Raw genomic sequence first — 14,371 nt, 5'->3', positions numbered from 1 at the left:
TTTGCGGAATAATTGAGAAAGGAAAACAGAGACCGGGCCAGTCGCCTTATTCACACAGCCAGGTGTTGTGGTTGTAGAAGACAGTCGCCTCTTACAGCTCACTATGTTTTGGCACATTCAGGTAATGTGTTTCGATGTGTGTGCTGACAGTTCCATTTGTCATTAGTGTAGTGCTCCAAATGTGGTTTGGCTTCTCCTGGTGAGCATAAGTTGGAGTTAATATTATGGATCTTAATACACTAGGAGAGATTTGTCATCAATCAAATGATCGAATGATTAAAATTATTACATCCGTAAAGCTAGATTAAAACGACCTTTTCCTTTTCCTGTGTTAATATTTGTGAATGGATAATGTTTACTCAGTATTTCAAACATTGCCAATTTGCCAATATCAGATTTAACAAAAATACACATTTACCTAGAGTATTCAGCATCTTTTATATGTCTGCTGGGCCTTTGGCTGTCTTCTTGCCTTTGCATGCCTCATTACTTTCATCAATCTTTTTTCTGTCTCTCTCATACTACTTACACATTAAAATACAACAATAAACGTAAAGGCAGAGTTGTGAGGCTGGAAACATTGACTCACTGATTTGGTTCAGAGCAAGCTCATTACATCTTGATGGAGGCAGAACCTCACAAATGTCCAGAAGCATGATGAAACACTCCATTCTTAAAATTTAATATGACCACATTGTTAAATCTGTATCACTTATAGCACAGTGTCACATTGACGTAATGCCAGTGGGTGCCAAGACATGAAAGGATACCCTTATGTTATAGGAATATACCACAAATGTAACGTACTAGTCGATATAGATACTGCAAACACAGATGAATGACATCATGTTCATAACCTGTCATCTCTCATTGACCGTTTTTGTTACCATAGTAATGTCAGTATGATTGCATTTTTCAATCAAGTGGCCACATCTCAATCAAACAACAAAATCAATCATGAACAGAACCAAGTCCCACCCTACATTTCTTTTCAAACTCAGAATATTACTTAAACCTGCATTAATTAAATAAGTTAAATAACACAAATATACTCTATGTATTTAATCCCATTTTATGAACCGATGTCTTGTTGCCGACATTTATCCAATTCCATTGCATTACTAATATTACTAATATTGCATTACTTTTAAAAGTAACACTTTCTGTTATACTTGCATGTACACTACAAGGAAGAAAATATCTGTTGCTACTTTAATTCCATCATGATTTTTTTTTTCTAGAAATACTATTCTTTTAAATGTGTGTGTGAACATTTTTAAATGAGAGAAAAATGCATTAAATTCATTTTCTTCAGTGTGGAACAAGTCGGACAGGGATTATTTTTGAGCATTAATGAGTTAGGAAAAAGGGGGAAAGGAGGAGAGAAAGAGGGGAGGCAGGAATGTTTGAAGTTGGGATGTGATTTCCATATTGGGTCACCTATTTAGGGAGCGAGTGTAATCCATGTGAGTGTTCCAGGTTTCTGCAGGGAACCGGAGTAAGCCAATGAGCTGCAACCTACGCAACACACGCACTCGGATTCAAGTTCTTGCGGCAGTCGTGATGATGCAAATAAACACTAGAACAGCTGCATCCATACTGACAACTTTAAGTTTCTCAATCCTTCTTCTTGTCTCCAGACAGGAACACTGGAATCCAAAACTCAACAGGACAGCTCGCCCCAGGACTGTGACCATGACAGAGCTCTCACCCATAAAAACAACAACAACAGTTCCCCTCCTTCCGTTGGCAGCACGGGTTCTGGTTACCAGTACCCATACACCACCCTCTGCAAACCTACACCCGACGACAACATGGAGGACTGGGCCAGCAAGAACCTTAACCAGCACACGCAGGGCCTGTTTCGTCGGCGTGTCTCTATTGCTAATATGCTCTCGTGGAACCGTGGCTCCATTAAGAAACCCATGCTGATCACCAGCGACCGGTTTGTCAAGAAGGAAGCCTGCGAGATGTTCAAGCTGGTCCAAGCCTACATGGGCGACAGGCCGGCCAGGTTGGACAAACGCCAGGCGGCCCTTCAGGTGGTCACGAAGTGCTGGGGGATGCAAGGCTTGAGGGACGAACTGTATGTGCAGTTGGTGCGACAGACCACTGGAAACTTGAGTTTGAGGAGTTTGGAGGCGGGCTGGGAGATGATGGCCATCAGCCTAGCGTTCTTCTCACCTTCGCCCAAGTTTAGGTGCTACTTGGAAGGCTACATCCAGCGACACCTTGAGCCCAGTAATGATAAGAAAAGTAGGTCATTTCAAATATTTTATTATGTAGAAATTGGTTTACGTTGAAGGTTTATGTCTAATGCAATTGCATTCATACATTTATAAGTGTGGTTTAAGTTTCTAAATACTTAAGACAAATAAGGCCAGTGTATGTCTTGGATAGTCCAGTGTTTTTGTTTGTGGGATAGGGAAAGAACACACACAGGGGAGTGTTTATATTTTAGGATGTCCCATATGGATTCAAAGCCTGAAATACTTATATACATAAAAACAAAGCAGGCCAATATTGGTTACACTGCTAAAATGGTTATGGCATTGTGCCTACCCAAACAGGATGTAACGCTGTGGAGGAGAGAAAAATAAAACCCAAGTCAGACATCACAGGTGTGATAAAGTCATATATTGTTCGGACGGACTGTTAGAGCATATGAGTGTTCACAATTAACAGTTTGTTTTTATCTGACAGTACTGCAGCACATCATGGAGCAGCAGGACATAAAAAACAAGAAGAATTCAAAATCCAGGAAGAAGAGGCGACAGAACAACGAGGAAGAAGAGGATGAGGGTGAGTTTATAGTGGAATGAGTCATTTGCACAGACAGTCAGGTACAGACATAAGAAATCTTGAGGAGAGATTTTGGCAGGGAGTTTAGAATTAAGGAATTGGCTTTCTTTCAATTCATAAGTTGATATTTAAAGTGAATTGGCAACACTCGACAGGAATCTATCATTCTCTCTTTTTATCATTCTGTCTTTTTCTGTCTATCTATCTGTCTATCTCCCCATCTATCCATTCCTCTATCTATCTACCTACCTTTCTGTCTGTCTGTCTATCTGTTGTTCTACAGTTGAATCCGTACTAAATGCTGTTTCATGTTGTTTTTGGTGTTCTCTAAGCTAAAGCATCCTTAATCTTTAACTGAAGGCTCCCAAACACTCTCACTCATATACAGTGTCACGGGGGTTTGGCATTCAATGTAAATAAGGGAATCTTCCTGGTAACACGTTTGGCTGAGGAGGGAGAGTATTAATGATGCATTGGGTCCGCTGGTGGAGGAGGACCACTCAGAGAGAGAGCAGCTGGCTGAACACAGAAGGGGAGTATCCCCCTCCTCTCTCGCTCTCTCACTCTCTCTTTTAGAGGCAAGATTAAAGCTTTGAGCAACAAGACGTTCTGCGAGTCCCACGCTTCCCTGGCCTGTAGCCAGACTGCGCAGGCAAAGAGAGAGAGAGTATGTGGGTGGAGAGGCAACAAAGATCCTGAGAACGTCTTTCAGTCTTGAAGCGAGAGTGATAGGAGATGGAAAGAGAAAGAAGAACAGACGGACTGAGACAAAAAAAGCAGATCGGGACATTTTGATCAGGTTACACCCTCAGTGGCTGCCGTCCAACTTAACCCTCAGCTTGTTCCTTTATCTCTCTTCTATATTCCTCGTGCAGACATTGAGCCTTTCTCAAGAGCCCTGCTCCAAAACAAAGAGTTTGACGAGACAGCTCTGCGTGGGCTCTTAATAATGCAGCTCCAGCCTGTCCTCAGTTGATTACACTGTGCGCTGTCTTCACGGGGCAGTGCCACGAGACATGTGCTCACTTCACTATCACCAGTTAAGTAATGACCACTGCAACTGTTTGAGATGGAAAGCACAAATGAACTGTCATTACCAATATATCATTTAGTGCTAAATACTTATTGCACGGACAGTATACCTAGAGCAAGCTGAAGTGGTCATGGATCACCTTTTGAGGGATTCAGACCTACAGACTTTGCCACCAAATCCGATCTTTTAGTTCATTTACTGTTTTACATGTGATTCTCCAGCGCAGGACTTTTCTTTTCTAGCAGCTGCTTGCTGAATCATAGTCCGTTTCATCATTTTGTTACTACCATCTGACTGACTTTGATGAAATCGTTGCACTGACTGAATCATCACAGTCTGAATTCAGCGAGGAGCTCAAAAGCACTCAGCAAGCAACAATTAGTAGACTGCATTTCATATCTGAAATGGGAGTGAGTGTGTTAAACCCTCTGGTGCTGGTGTCCACTTAAGTGAACATTTTAGAAGCTATTTTTAATCCTTAAGGGTAGGGGTGTAATGGTACGGTATTGTTACACTAGGAATAAAAATTTAGGAAGCCATTTTACATTACTATAAGGTTACAGTTAACAGTAGAGCCCTAACTTAAATTAATTTACTATTTATTTTTGAATATAATAAGCAACACTTAAAATGTAAATGTAAAAAAAAAAATGGAATTTCTGCATGTGATTTAACTGACAACACACAAATAAGCATAAATTAGCGTAGGTGCAAATAAGCAGAGCCATTGCTCATCAGGTGCGGATGATATACTTCCAACACAAAAGGTGCAAAATAGTTGAAGACATCCTTTTTTGGGGGCGTTAAAATTTCATTGCACCTCCCAAAAATGTTGCGTCTGAAAGGGAAACTTCTACAAATGCGTATTCAATAAGGTCAGGCGCAAAAATAACTCTCCACGGCTTTTCAGCACTTATTCTTCAGTGTGAATCTTTAGTAAATCCTGACCGTACTATTTTAATGCCAATAGACAGTTTGCGCTGGCACAAGCTGTTAGTAAATCTAGCCCAATGAGTCTAATATTTTGCGAAATACTCTTCTCTAGACTTAATTTCTCTAGTGAACTAATGAGCTGTGGATACTGATGACTTGTTTTGATGCAGCTGAAACACTGATTGAGAGATTACATGAGGCATGAGATGTGTATTCGTCTTTATTTCAGTTAAAACTAGTAGCAAAGAGAAAGAGATGATTGAGCTCACTCGCGCCGCGCTGTCAGTTGAACTGAAGCGTTTATACAGCGATCTGTCATGCCACATCAAAGCATGCAAAGCATTTTAGTTTGAATTTCCTGAAACTGACATAATATGAAAGATGAGACTTTGCTTCTTATCAAAAGTAACAGTAAATAAAACTGGAAGTTTCCAATGAAGTTTCACTCGTGGATTAGTTGTGGTAGTTTTAGTTGTTTGCTACACATGCGTACCGAACTGAAATATTTTCAGTACGAATGAGTGCAGCTTTAATCTCCTAATTCAGAGTATATCATCATTTTCAGACTACAATGGTTGATAATCATTGACCTGTAACCATCATTTTATACTTTTACGCTGTCATTATGCTGTTTTTGTGCTATTCCCCATTAATCGCATAAGATGTGTGGGAGTTTCATCAATTGAATACAGCAACACTATAGGTTTCATGTGCCATTGGCCCACAATCAACAAGTTCATGATCTTTGAACTTCATAGTAAAGATTAGAGGACTTGTGGGAGGACTTATGGTGGCATCCACTTCTGTAAGAGTGTTGAGTTCCAGCTGAGCCAGAAAAACAATGGCTTTTCAGATCCCAGCGTAGTGTGTGTATGTGGAAGCCAAATGTCAGGAATGTTGTTGTGTTTCTAGTGGATGGAAAATACAAAGGAAACGAACTAACTTGTATCACACTCCCGTCTCTAAATAGTGTTGACTTCAGTTCATGCTGACGGAAGCGCTGCCGGTTTACTTTAGTCATCCCAAGCATTGTTTTGATTCCATGTGACACTTTCCCGCTCTCTGACTGGATGCTGGGAATGTTCTGGAATGGCAGAAGGAGTGTGGTTTTACCGTTGTAGGACCTCACCAGCTGTCTACCAGCGCCGAGTGCCCCCGGAGATGGCATTGTGGGAAGGATTGAAGTTCACTGGCCCTTTTGAAATCAGAGGACTTTATTATATGATGTGCCACTGTTTTTCTTTTGTTGTAAGGCTTTTTTTCTCTCTCGCTCTTGTTGCAGGATGTTTTGTCGGGGTGTGACCTACTCTCCTGCCTCCTGTTAGAGATACATTGTTGGGGTAAAATAAAAAAAAACCTGTATGGCCTCAAAAGACCGCTATTACAACACTGGCACTATTTGTATGCAAAACAGCCCTCATATGAGCTCATTTCCTTTCTTGTGGTAGCTGCTGACAGTAACTGTCATTCTTTATCTTTAAGAGACCAATGATAAAAGTGCGTTTAACTGATAAGATGCACCACACATTCACAAATGCGTCCAAGAGGATAGTTGATGAAAGAAAGAGGAAGAAGTCCAATAAATGAACAGTACGCTATGATGGTATAAAACAGATGGTCTGTGTGTGTTTGTGTGTGTATACACACACACACACTACCTCTCAAAAGTTTTTGGTCTGTTTTTAATAGCTTTAAAAAAAGTATTTTATGTTCGCCTTGGCTTCATTTAATTGATCACAAATACAGTAAAAACAGTGATATGTTGAAATATTATAATTTAAAAACAACTCTTTTCTATTTGAATGTATTTTAAAATGTAATTTATTCCAGTGATGGTGAAGCTGTATTTCCAGCATCATTCCTCCAGTCTTCAGTGACACATGATCTTTCAGAAATCAGTATAATATACTGATTTGCTGTTCAAAAAATGAACAATGATACACAAGTTGTTCAGGATACTTTTGATGGATTAAGTTTGAAAGAACAGCATTTTTTGTAACATTATGAATATCCTTGTCACTTTTGATCAATTTAAGGCATCCTTGCTGAATACAAATAATAATTTCTTTCAAAGGAATCATACAGACCCCAAACATTTGAATGATGTATCATTCCCATGTTATAAATTCACTGGTTTTGGTCACAAACCTCTATAATACTATAGTGAAAGAGGTATGAGGACTGATGAAAGACAAGGGGAAGAGGTTCATACATCAGGAAATGTAAGAATATAAATGTAAGTAGGGAAAGTAGAGATTAGAGAATAGAAGCCAGAAGTGAGAAGTGAGGCAGACCTGCTCATCTAATTTGAGTTTACAGCTTTATACACACAATAGTCCTCAAAACAAGAGTTATGAATCTCATCGTCTCGGTGATTCACAGATTGTGTCTGACGGCAATAAACGCTCTTATACAGAACCATCTCTTCCTGTCAGGTCCGATATCGGGAAATTTTGATGAGTGTGTGTGTTTATCTGTTTTATGAGGGTTTCCTTAAGACCATTAACTGAAAAAAACCTCATTTGCCTACATATGGACTCGTTTTTAGAAAAAAGTACATCACTTGCCATTTCTTTGCAATTACTTGTGGAATTTAATAGCAATTTCTGAGTGAAAATCGTACACTGAATCGTACATCCTTTCTCCAGAGTTACTACAAGACACGTTCAGATGGTTTCTCCAGTATATCAGCATGCAGATGTTATAGATATGCCTGTATACTCCATCATATTAATCATGAAAACTTAGCTTTGTGTTTGGACAATCATTCAACAGTCTCATGTGAGGTTTTGAACTTTGCAGAGTTGTTTCAAGTTGAAGAAGGATTACTATTTTTGTTTTCACAGTCAACTTGTTTGACTAAGATTTTTACCGTCAACAATTTTCCCATATAAAACTGTTACTCCCTCTTTCTTCCCATCCATATGTTTGTCTGAAGGTGTGAGTAATAGCTGTGAAGAGCCCTGAAGCCTCTCTGTGTCTGTTCTTACTGTCTCTCAGGCTTCTCAGTCAAACCTCCGTCACCTGTTCACTGTAAATCTCTTTCAGACCCGCGTAACCACACAAGCTTGTTCAGCCAAAGAATGAGTCACGTTCCCGAGAAGAAACAAGGGAGGGGAAGCACTGTGAGAGTGAGTTTAAGGAAACAGATAGCGCCTCGCACTGCAGTGTCGTTCTTAGAGGTCAGTGCGTCTAAAACAGAGTCACTAGTAGCTGTATCGCTTTCACTTTAATATCAGTGTGAGCCATATTTCATCTAGCGGAGCGTGGATGACAGGATCCATTAGTACTTTAAACGCTGCTTTCCTGCCAGTTTTTCTTGTAACAGTTAAACTTCACGCCTCATGTACCTTGTAGCTGTGAGGAAACGTTCACATCTCACTCGAAATGTTCACTTCCAGCATTCTCGCTGCAGGGCGTTCAACAGTCATGCTTAGCAAGAGCGAGGGGTTCAGTTTTCAGCTGCTGGAAAACACTCACACAGCACTTATGCCTCATCGGTCTTTGTCTCTGTGTGACCTTCTATGTTTGGTCTTGTGTTTTTAACTTGATTGGTTAAGCTAATGTATTTTTTCTGACCGTGCTGTCAAATGTTTGTGTTTTTCCGTCTCCAGCTGTTGGAATGCCTGCTAAATCATATTACGCCCCTGTCACCCAAAGCTTTTCTCTTTCATAACATGTTCGGCCGTGTACTCCGAATCCTAGAAAATGAGTGGAGTGGATTGGCTTTGTTTCTAAAGACTTCTTTATTAATAAATCCCTTAGGAAAGAATGTTATGCTTAGGACTTTGATACAAGTCACAAGGCTCATTCACAAGCCAGACTCCTTTGAATTGCAATTTTGACCAGAAAAAAAACTTGCGTTGGGTCACTCAGTGGTCAGTTGTGTCATTTCCTTTCAGAGTTCTGTCATTGGTCAGTAATACTGCATATTCATTGTCTTTGACAGGTCTTCCCATCAGCACTTACGCAAAGTACTGCTACCGTAAGCTGCAAAAAGTGGCCATTACTGGGGGCAAGAAGGTAAGAGTTGTTTTTTATTTTAGATTGTTTAATTGGATGTAATTTTTATTATGGAATTTATAATAATAATATCAGTAGATATTGGATTTATTTAACTGTAGTGCACATTAAATTACAACTACTGGCAATTAACTTTCACTTACAGTAAATCTACAAAGACTCAAATAATTACTAATAACTCGCTTAAAAGTAATCTTTAGCTATTTTAGCATTTATTTTAATGCATGTCATTGTATGTCATTCAAAAGGTTAATTGTTATTGTGAAGAATGTTCACTTCCATAGCATTTTAGTCAGCAATTGTTTGGTTACACACATTTTTCAAATGATCTTTTTATGTTCAACAGAAGAAATAATAAACTAAATAGTGACAGATTATGAATTTTTGGGGTGAACTATGCCTTAATATCAGACATTTAATCGCATAATAATATCAGCTTGTCATATCACATCATCAAGCATTGCTGCTCAGCTCAGATCTGAATCCAGCGGTTTCATTTCAATAGGCAGGCTGTGGTTCTTCTTCCGTTCTTGATTGCAGCATCGACTCTTAACATGCTCAGTGACTCCTAACCTGGTTTATCCAGACACACAGAAGTTGCATGATTCCATCGTGTGATGTCAAATCTAATTAAAAAGAGTTTTTCCTGGGAGTATTGTTTGTTTATAGTTGCCAGCACTGCTGTTAGATCGTACCCAGGAGTCTCCAAACGGTCAAAAGACTCAGTATATGGTGCAACTGTCTAAAATTGGTCACATCTGTGAGCAATCACAGAATTGTGCCTTAAGGAGCACTTCATGAGAGTTACTAATCCACTAACCCAAACTAAGAAGAAAAGGTTAGAACAACCCCCCAGGCCCCTCCTGTGTAAGACTCGTCCATGCACACACACTTCACTGCTAACGACACTGGCACTAGAAGAAGCTGTTTCCCTCCCTGTTTGTCCATTCAGCAGTCAGTCCCACCCTGTAATCAGCCAACCCACCTCTGTCTCCAGTGTTTTTACTGGGTGGGCTATTTTTACCTCTGCACCACACAGCTACGTAATAACCCGTTCAGCGCTGATCTTTCATATTGTGTTACAGCTGAAATGATGTCTGTCTGTTCCATGTAGTTATGAGGGAAACACAGTCCAGTCAACAGATGTTTCTCGTGTCAGTGGAGGGTTGATATCCAATACTGTAATATTTCATTTATTTTTATACAAATTGCAGTGACCGAGTAATGTGTGCCATATTTGTTTCATCTGTAGGGTCTGAGGAAGCCCACTCTGGAGGAGATTGACCACAGTCGGCACGCCATCGTGACCCCGTCTCTGTTCGGCAGCGCTCTGGAGGAGATCATGGAGAGGCAGAGTGAGCTCTTCCCCGAGAGGAAGCTGCCCTGGGTGCAGGTGCAGCTCTCTCAGTATGTGCTGGCCCTGGGTGGAGCCCAGACCGAGGGCATATTCAGGTGGGACATGGACAGAGAAACAGGGAAGAGGGCTTATCATGGAGATAAGGGTCTCGTATGTAGCACATTATAATGCAATTCAGACTCTGCTAATTACTAAACTACATTGCAATCCTGAAGTTTTTACTTTTTCATCTCTTCTTCATCATCCATGAAATTATACGTGACAGTAGGGTTGGCAACTTCAAAAAAAAAAAAAAAAAATATATATATATATATATAAATTGCGGTTAATCACATCCAAAATAAACATATTTTTATTTTTATTTTTACATAATACTTGTATATGTACGGTTTATTTATTATGTATATATAAATACACACACATGAAAATAAGTACATGTATATACATTTTTATATTATATATAAATATATTTAATATATAAACAATATATTTTTCTAAAATATATAGATGCGTGTGTTTGTATTTGTATATACATAATAAATATACACAGTATACACACATACTTTTATTTTGGATGTTTAATCGTTTGATAGCACATTATTGGTCATTTTTTGTTTCAAGAATAAGGTCTAAGTTTAAGAATAGGCTATTGGTTATGAAAAAAATTACATATTTTACATTACAAAAGTGAAAGACGACTTCACCTTATTGATCACGTCTCAAGCTGCACTTTTTCTTGCACGGCTGGATAGTGAACTGAAAAATTAACAAGTTTTTTGTATTTGCCAAAACTGATTTACTGAAGTCAAAGCATGGACAGAATTGGTGTTAGCGCGAGTGCTGCTTGCTGTGATCATTGGCTCCTCCTTGTGGTCAAATGATCCAGCACACTATTCTTAGCTGAGATGTGCACTTTGTTTGTGCATGTCCATAAGATCCTCAAGATTTTTGGCTGTCCCATTTGTCATTTTATGATATTATGATTGAGTAGGCCCCTTTATTGCTACAGTGTAGCCAGAGTGTGGCGCGCAAGAGCTGAGGGCTGCATCTAGCACAGGGTTTTTAGGGAAAATTAAGGAAAACAGACACATATGTGTATCATATGAGTGTATCAGATGTGTATGTGTCTTGGCTGAAGCTGTTGTATTGATTTTGTAGAGTACCAGGCGATATTGATGAGGTGAACGCTCTCAAGCTACAGGTGGACCAGTGGAAACTTCCAGACAACCTCTCTGATCCCAATGTCCCCGGTGAGAACATCAAACATTCACATTTATACCTCAAACAGGATGAAGTGAGACCTTTAGACCAGAGCTTTTCAACCAAGGGGCCACCGTTGTCTGACATTATATCCCAGATTATACTGTAAATAGACTACAGTATTTCTGCTATAGTTCTGACAAAACTGCTGAAATGTATTAGCAGAGACCAGGGCTATTCTATTAAATGCATTTTGATTCCAGAATTCTTTTTTTATTAAAAACATTTGTTAGTGATGTGGAAATAGTTGTTCAGTCTACAAAACACTTAAATTGTCTTTCCACAAGTTTTCAGCAGACAAAAAATTGTGATTGTTCAGTCCTTGCCCGTTAGCTTTTTATCATCTACTATACTGCTAAAAGCTGACAAAATGAATTATAACAGACACAGTATGCCTTAAATATTAACAGGGTCATTCCATATTCTCTCTACTTAAAGATGTAATACTATAATAAAAGTGCATATCTTTGTGTGAAAGATATTAATGAATTCCTATCAAATATGGACAATTAGGACTGGAATGTGAGGTTTCTCTGTCTGTCTCTGTGTCAGCGTCTCTGTTGAAGCTGTGGTACAGAGAGCTGGAGGAGCCGGTGATTCCTCAGAGCTTCTATAAGCAGTGCATCAGTCACTATGAAGATCCTGACGCAGCCATCAGTGTGGTTCAGTCGCTCCCGGAGCTCAACAGACTCGTGCTCTGCTACTTCATCAACTTCTTACAGGTAAAGCCATTTGAACACAGCCCTGCACAATAACAGCACTTATTTCAACTCTCTGTCTTTCTGTCATGCCAGGTCTTTGCTCAGCCGGTGAACGTGAGTAGGACTAAGATGGACGTGAATAATTTGGCGATGGTCATGGCTCCAAACTGTCTGCGCTGTCAGTCCGATGATCCTCGGGTCATCTTTGAAAACACGCGGAAAGAGATGTCCTTCCTCCGCATACTCATCGTCCACTTGGACACCAGCTTCATCACGGGCTTAATCTAGTTATTTTGCGGCATAGTTCAGATCGAATCATTCAGGAGATGATAGGAATCAGGACCTTCTTCTGCTCATCCTAATATTAGTTCGGACAGCGTCTCAACTAATCCAGCTTTGTCTCAATGTGAATCATCTTGAACTTGATTCTTATGACTCTTCTTGAAGCCAGACATCGTTGGAACTCAATCAAATGACTCAATTTGATTCCGCTACAAATCAAATGCATGACGTTTGTTATTTCTTCTGTCTTTTATATTGATTAGCAGGGAAATACATCCATTGGACAATCATAATCGTTATAACACACATGCAAAATGACCTGCGGCATGTTTCCTTAATTTAATATGGTGTGAGTGTTCTGATTATTTAATATTGTCCGTTTGTAAGCTCATGTATGAGTGCGGGGAGATTTTCTGACTTCAGTTCTGTGTACAAGGCTAAGCGTAAAGAGCTGTGGACCACAAAGACAGCTCTAAAATACTAGTGGTCAAGCTTTGAGCTTGAGGTATGGTGCCTTACATGGAGAATGATCGCTGATGTATAAGATGCACAAGTGCCCTTAAACACACCCTCCTCGTTTCTGCACTGTCATAGTTTCCAAATTAACTGGTACCACAAGCAATTTTCATTCACTCTCTCACAGTAGCTTTCCCAGTCGTCCCATCTGGAATTAGAAAATGATATTTCCAGATGTGGTTTGGCTACATCCAAGATGATTATACAGAACTATTCTGTAGCTTAAACCAGGAACCACTCCTCTTACAAGATAGCTGCTGCTCATTGTTACACAGAAAGTTCAAAATCGCATTCTTCCCTACTGCAAAAAAACAGTATGTGAGGTGAGTAGTATATCTGAAATCATCGTTTTCAAAAAACAGTAGGCAAAAAATTCCCTACTACTACCACCAGGATCCTGAAGTGTGCATTTGATAGACACTTTATTATCCCATTAGGCCACAGGAAAAGATTTATGAATGGCATTGAAGCAACGCTGGTAGGTCATGTGACAGTAACAACATGGTGGATGTGGTACAAACAAATTTCATTTCAAACATGCCTTCGGTTTCGGTTGATCCAGCAGCTCCAACAGCAAGAGATGGCCAAAAATGTTAAACACTTAGGCCAGAAACATACTCTACACAAGTATGCAAATACAAAAAAAATCACAAATATTTGCTCAAGGCAGACATGTGGCCTTGTCCTCCAAATGTTATTCCTTTGCCACTGATTAATGGTTTTTTTACACTCTTATATTTCCTCAAACACCTCTCCTGTCTGCCACTCGTTAAACGAACACATAGCTCCGCCCCAAGCTCACACCATTGGTCGAGCTGTTGCCATGTCAGTCTGGTAGTCTAAATATTTAAAGTTTACATTTTTCAGGGGAATCAATCAACAAATGACTGACTTATACTTTTGGCTGTGTTATTTTGAGATATAGGAAAGTACTTAAACCTCATTAAGGTGACAATGATTTTTGCGTTACTGTGGCCGTACTAAAATCACTCAAAGTGGAGAGATATACCCTTTATATAACTCTACTCTCATTCACTATTTCCTTAATCAGACTAGTCCACTTTAAGTGAATGAATACTAGTGAGCTGGAAGTGTATTTCATTAGATGCGGGGAACTCACGGCACTTAACGTTGCAGTGCATTATGGGAATGAGCACTCTTTCCGCTATGGTTTTGGGCACCACTGCATGCTGGTAAATGGCAGTCGTCTCAAATCCTCTCAGACACAGATTACCTTCAGACGGCTGTGCCATTACACTGACGTGCTCAGATTCTCTTCAGAATTACTAATTAATGTAAGAGATGACAGTGAACTGTGATATGAATGATGTGTGTTTGCATAGTTTCATAAAGAACTCTGTAATAAAATTTATAAATTTGTATAATTCTACAGAAGTGGTCGGGAGTTTCACTTCCTTAATTCGTCTCTGTCTTTCCACCTGAAACACAATGAGCACAGTACTA

The 14,371-nt window shown here is 39.6% G+C and overlaps 1 protein-coding gene across 3 annotated transcripts in view; it reads left to right on the top strand.

Moving 5' to 3' along the window:
• LOC132117968 (rho GTPase-activating protein 39-like) overlaps positions 1–12,971 on the top strand; it is a 73,078-nt gene extending 60,107 nt beyond the window's left edge. For 2 of the 3 annotated variants that reach the window (XM_059527382.1, XM_059527384.1), the window contains 7 exons: positions 1,641–2,256; positions 2,704–2,802; positions 8,718–8,791; positions 10,044–10,243; positions 11,307–11,398; positions 11,961–12,130; positions 12,203–12,971. In XM_059527382.1, coding sequence (XP_059383365.1) covers positions 1,641–2,256; positions 2,704–2,802; positions 8,718–8,791; positions 10,044–10,243; positions 11,307–11,398; positions 11,961–12,130; positions 12,203–12,397 — 1,446 coding nt within the window. In that variant the 3' untranslated portion in view covers positions 12,398–12,971. The remainder of the gene's footprint in view (positions 1–1,640; positions 2,257–2,703; positions 2,803–8,717; positions 8,792–10,043; positions 10,244–11,306; positions 11,399–11,960; positions 12,131–12,202) is intronic. The other variant, XM_059527383.1, reaches the window with a different exon arrangement.
• Positions 12,972–14,371: the final 1,400 nt, after the last annotated feature.

This window comes from Carassius carassius, chromosome 37, assembly GCF_963082965.1.
Source record: "Carassius carassius chromosome 37, fCarCar2.1, whole genome shotgun sequence".
Lineage (NCBI taxonomy): Eukaryota > Metazoa > Chordata > Actinopteri > Cypriniformes > Cyprinidae > Carassius > Carassius carassius.
The sequence above is the reverse complement of the archived record's forward strand: the minus strand, read 5'-3'. Positions and strand labels throughout refer to the sequence as shown.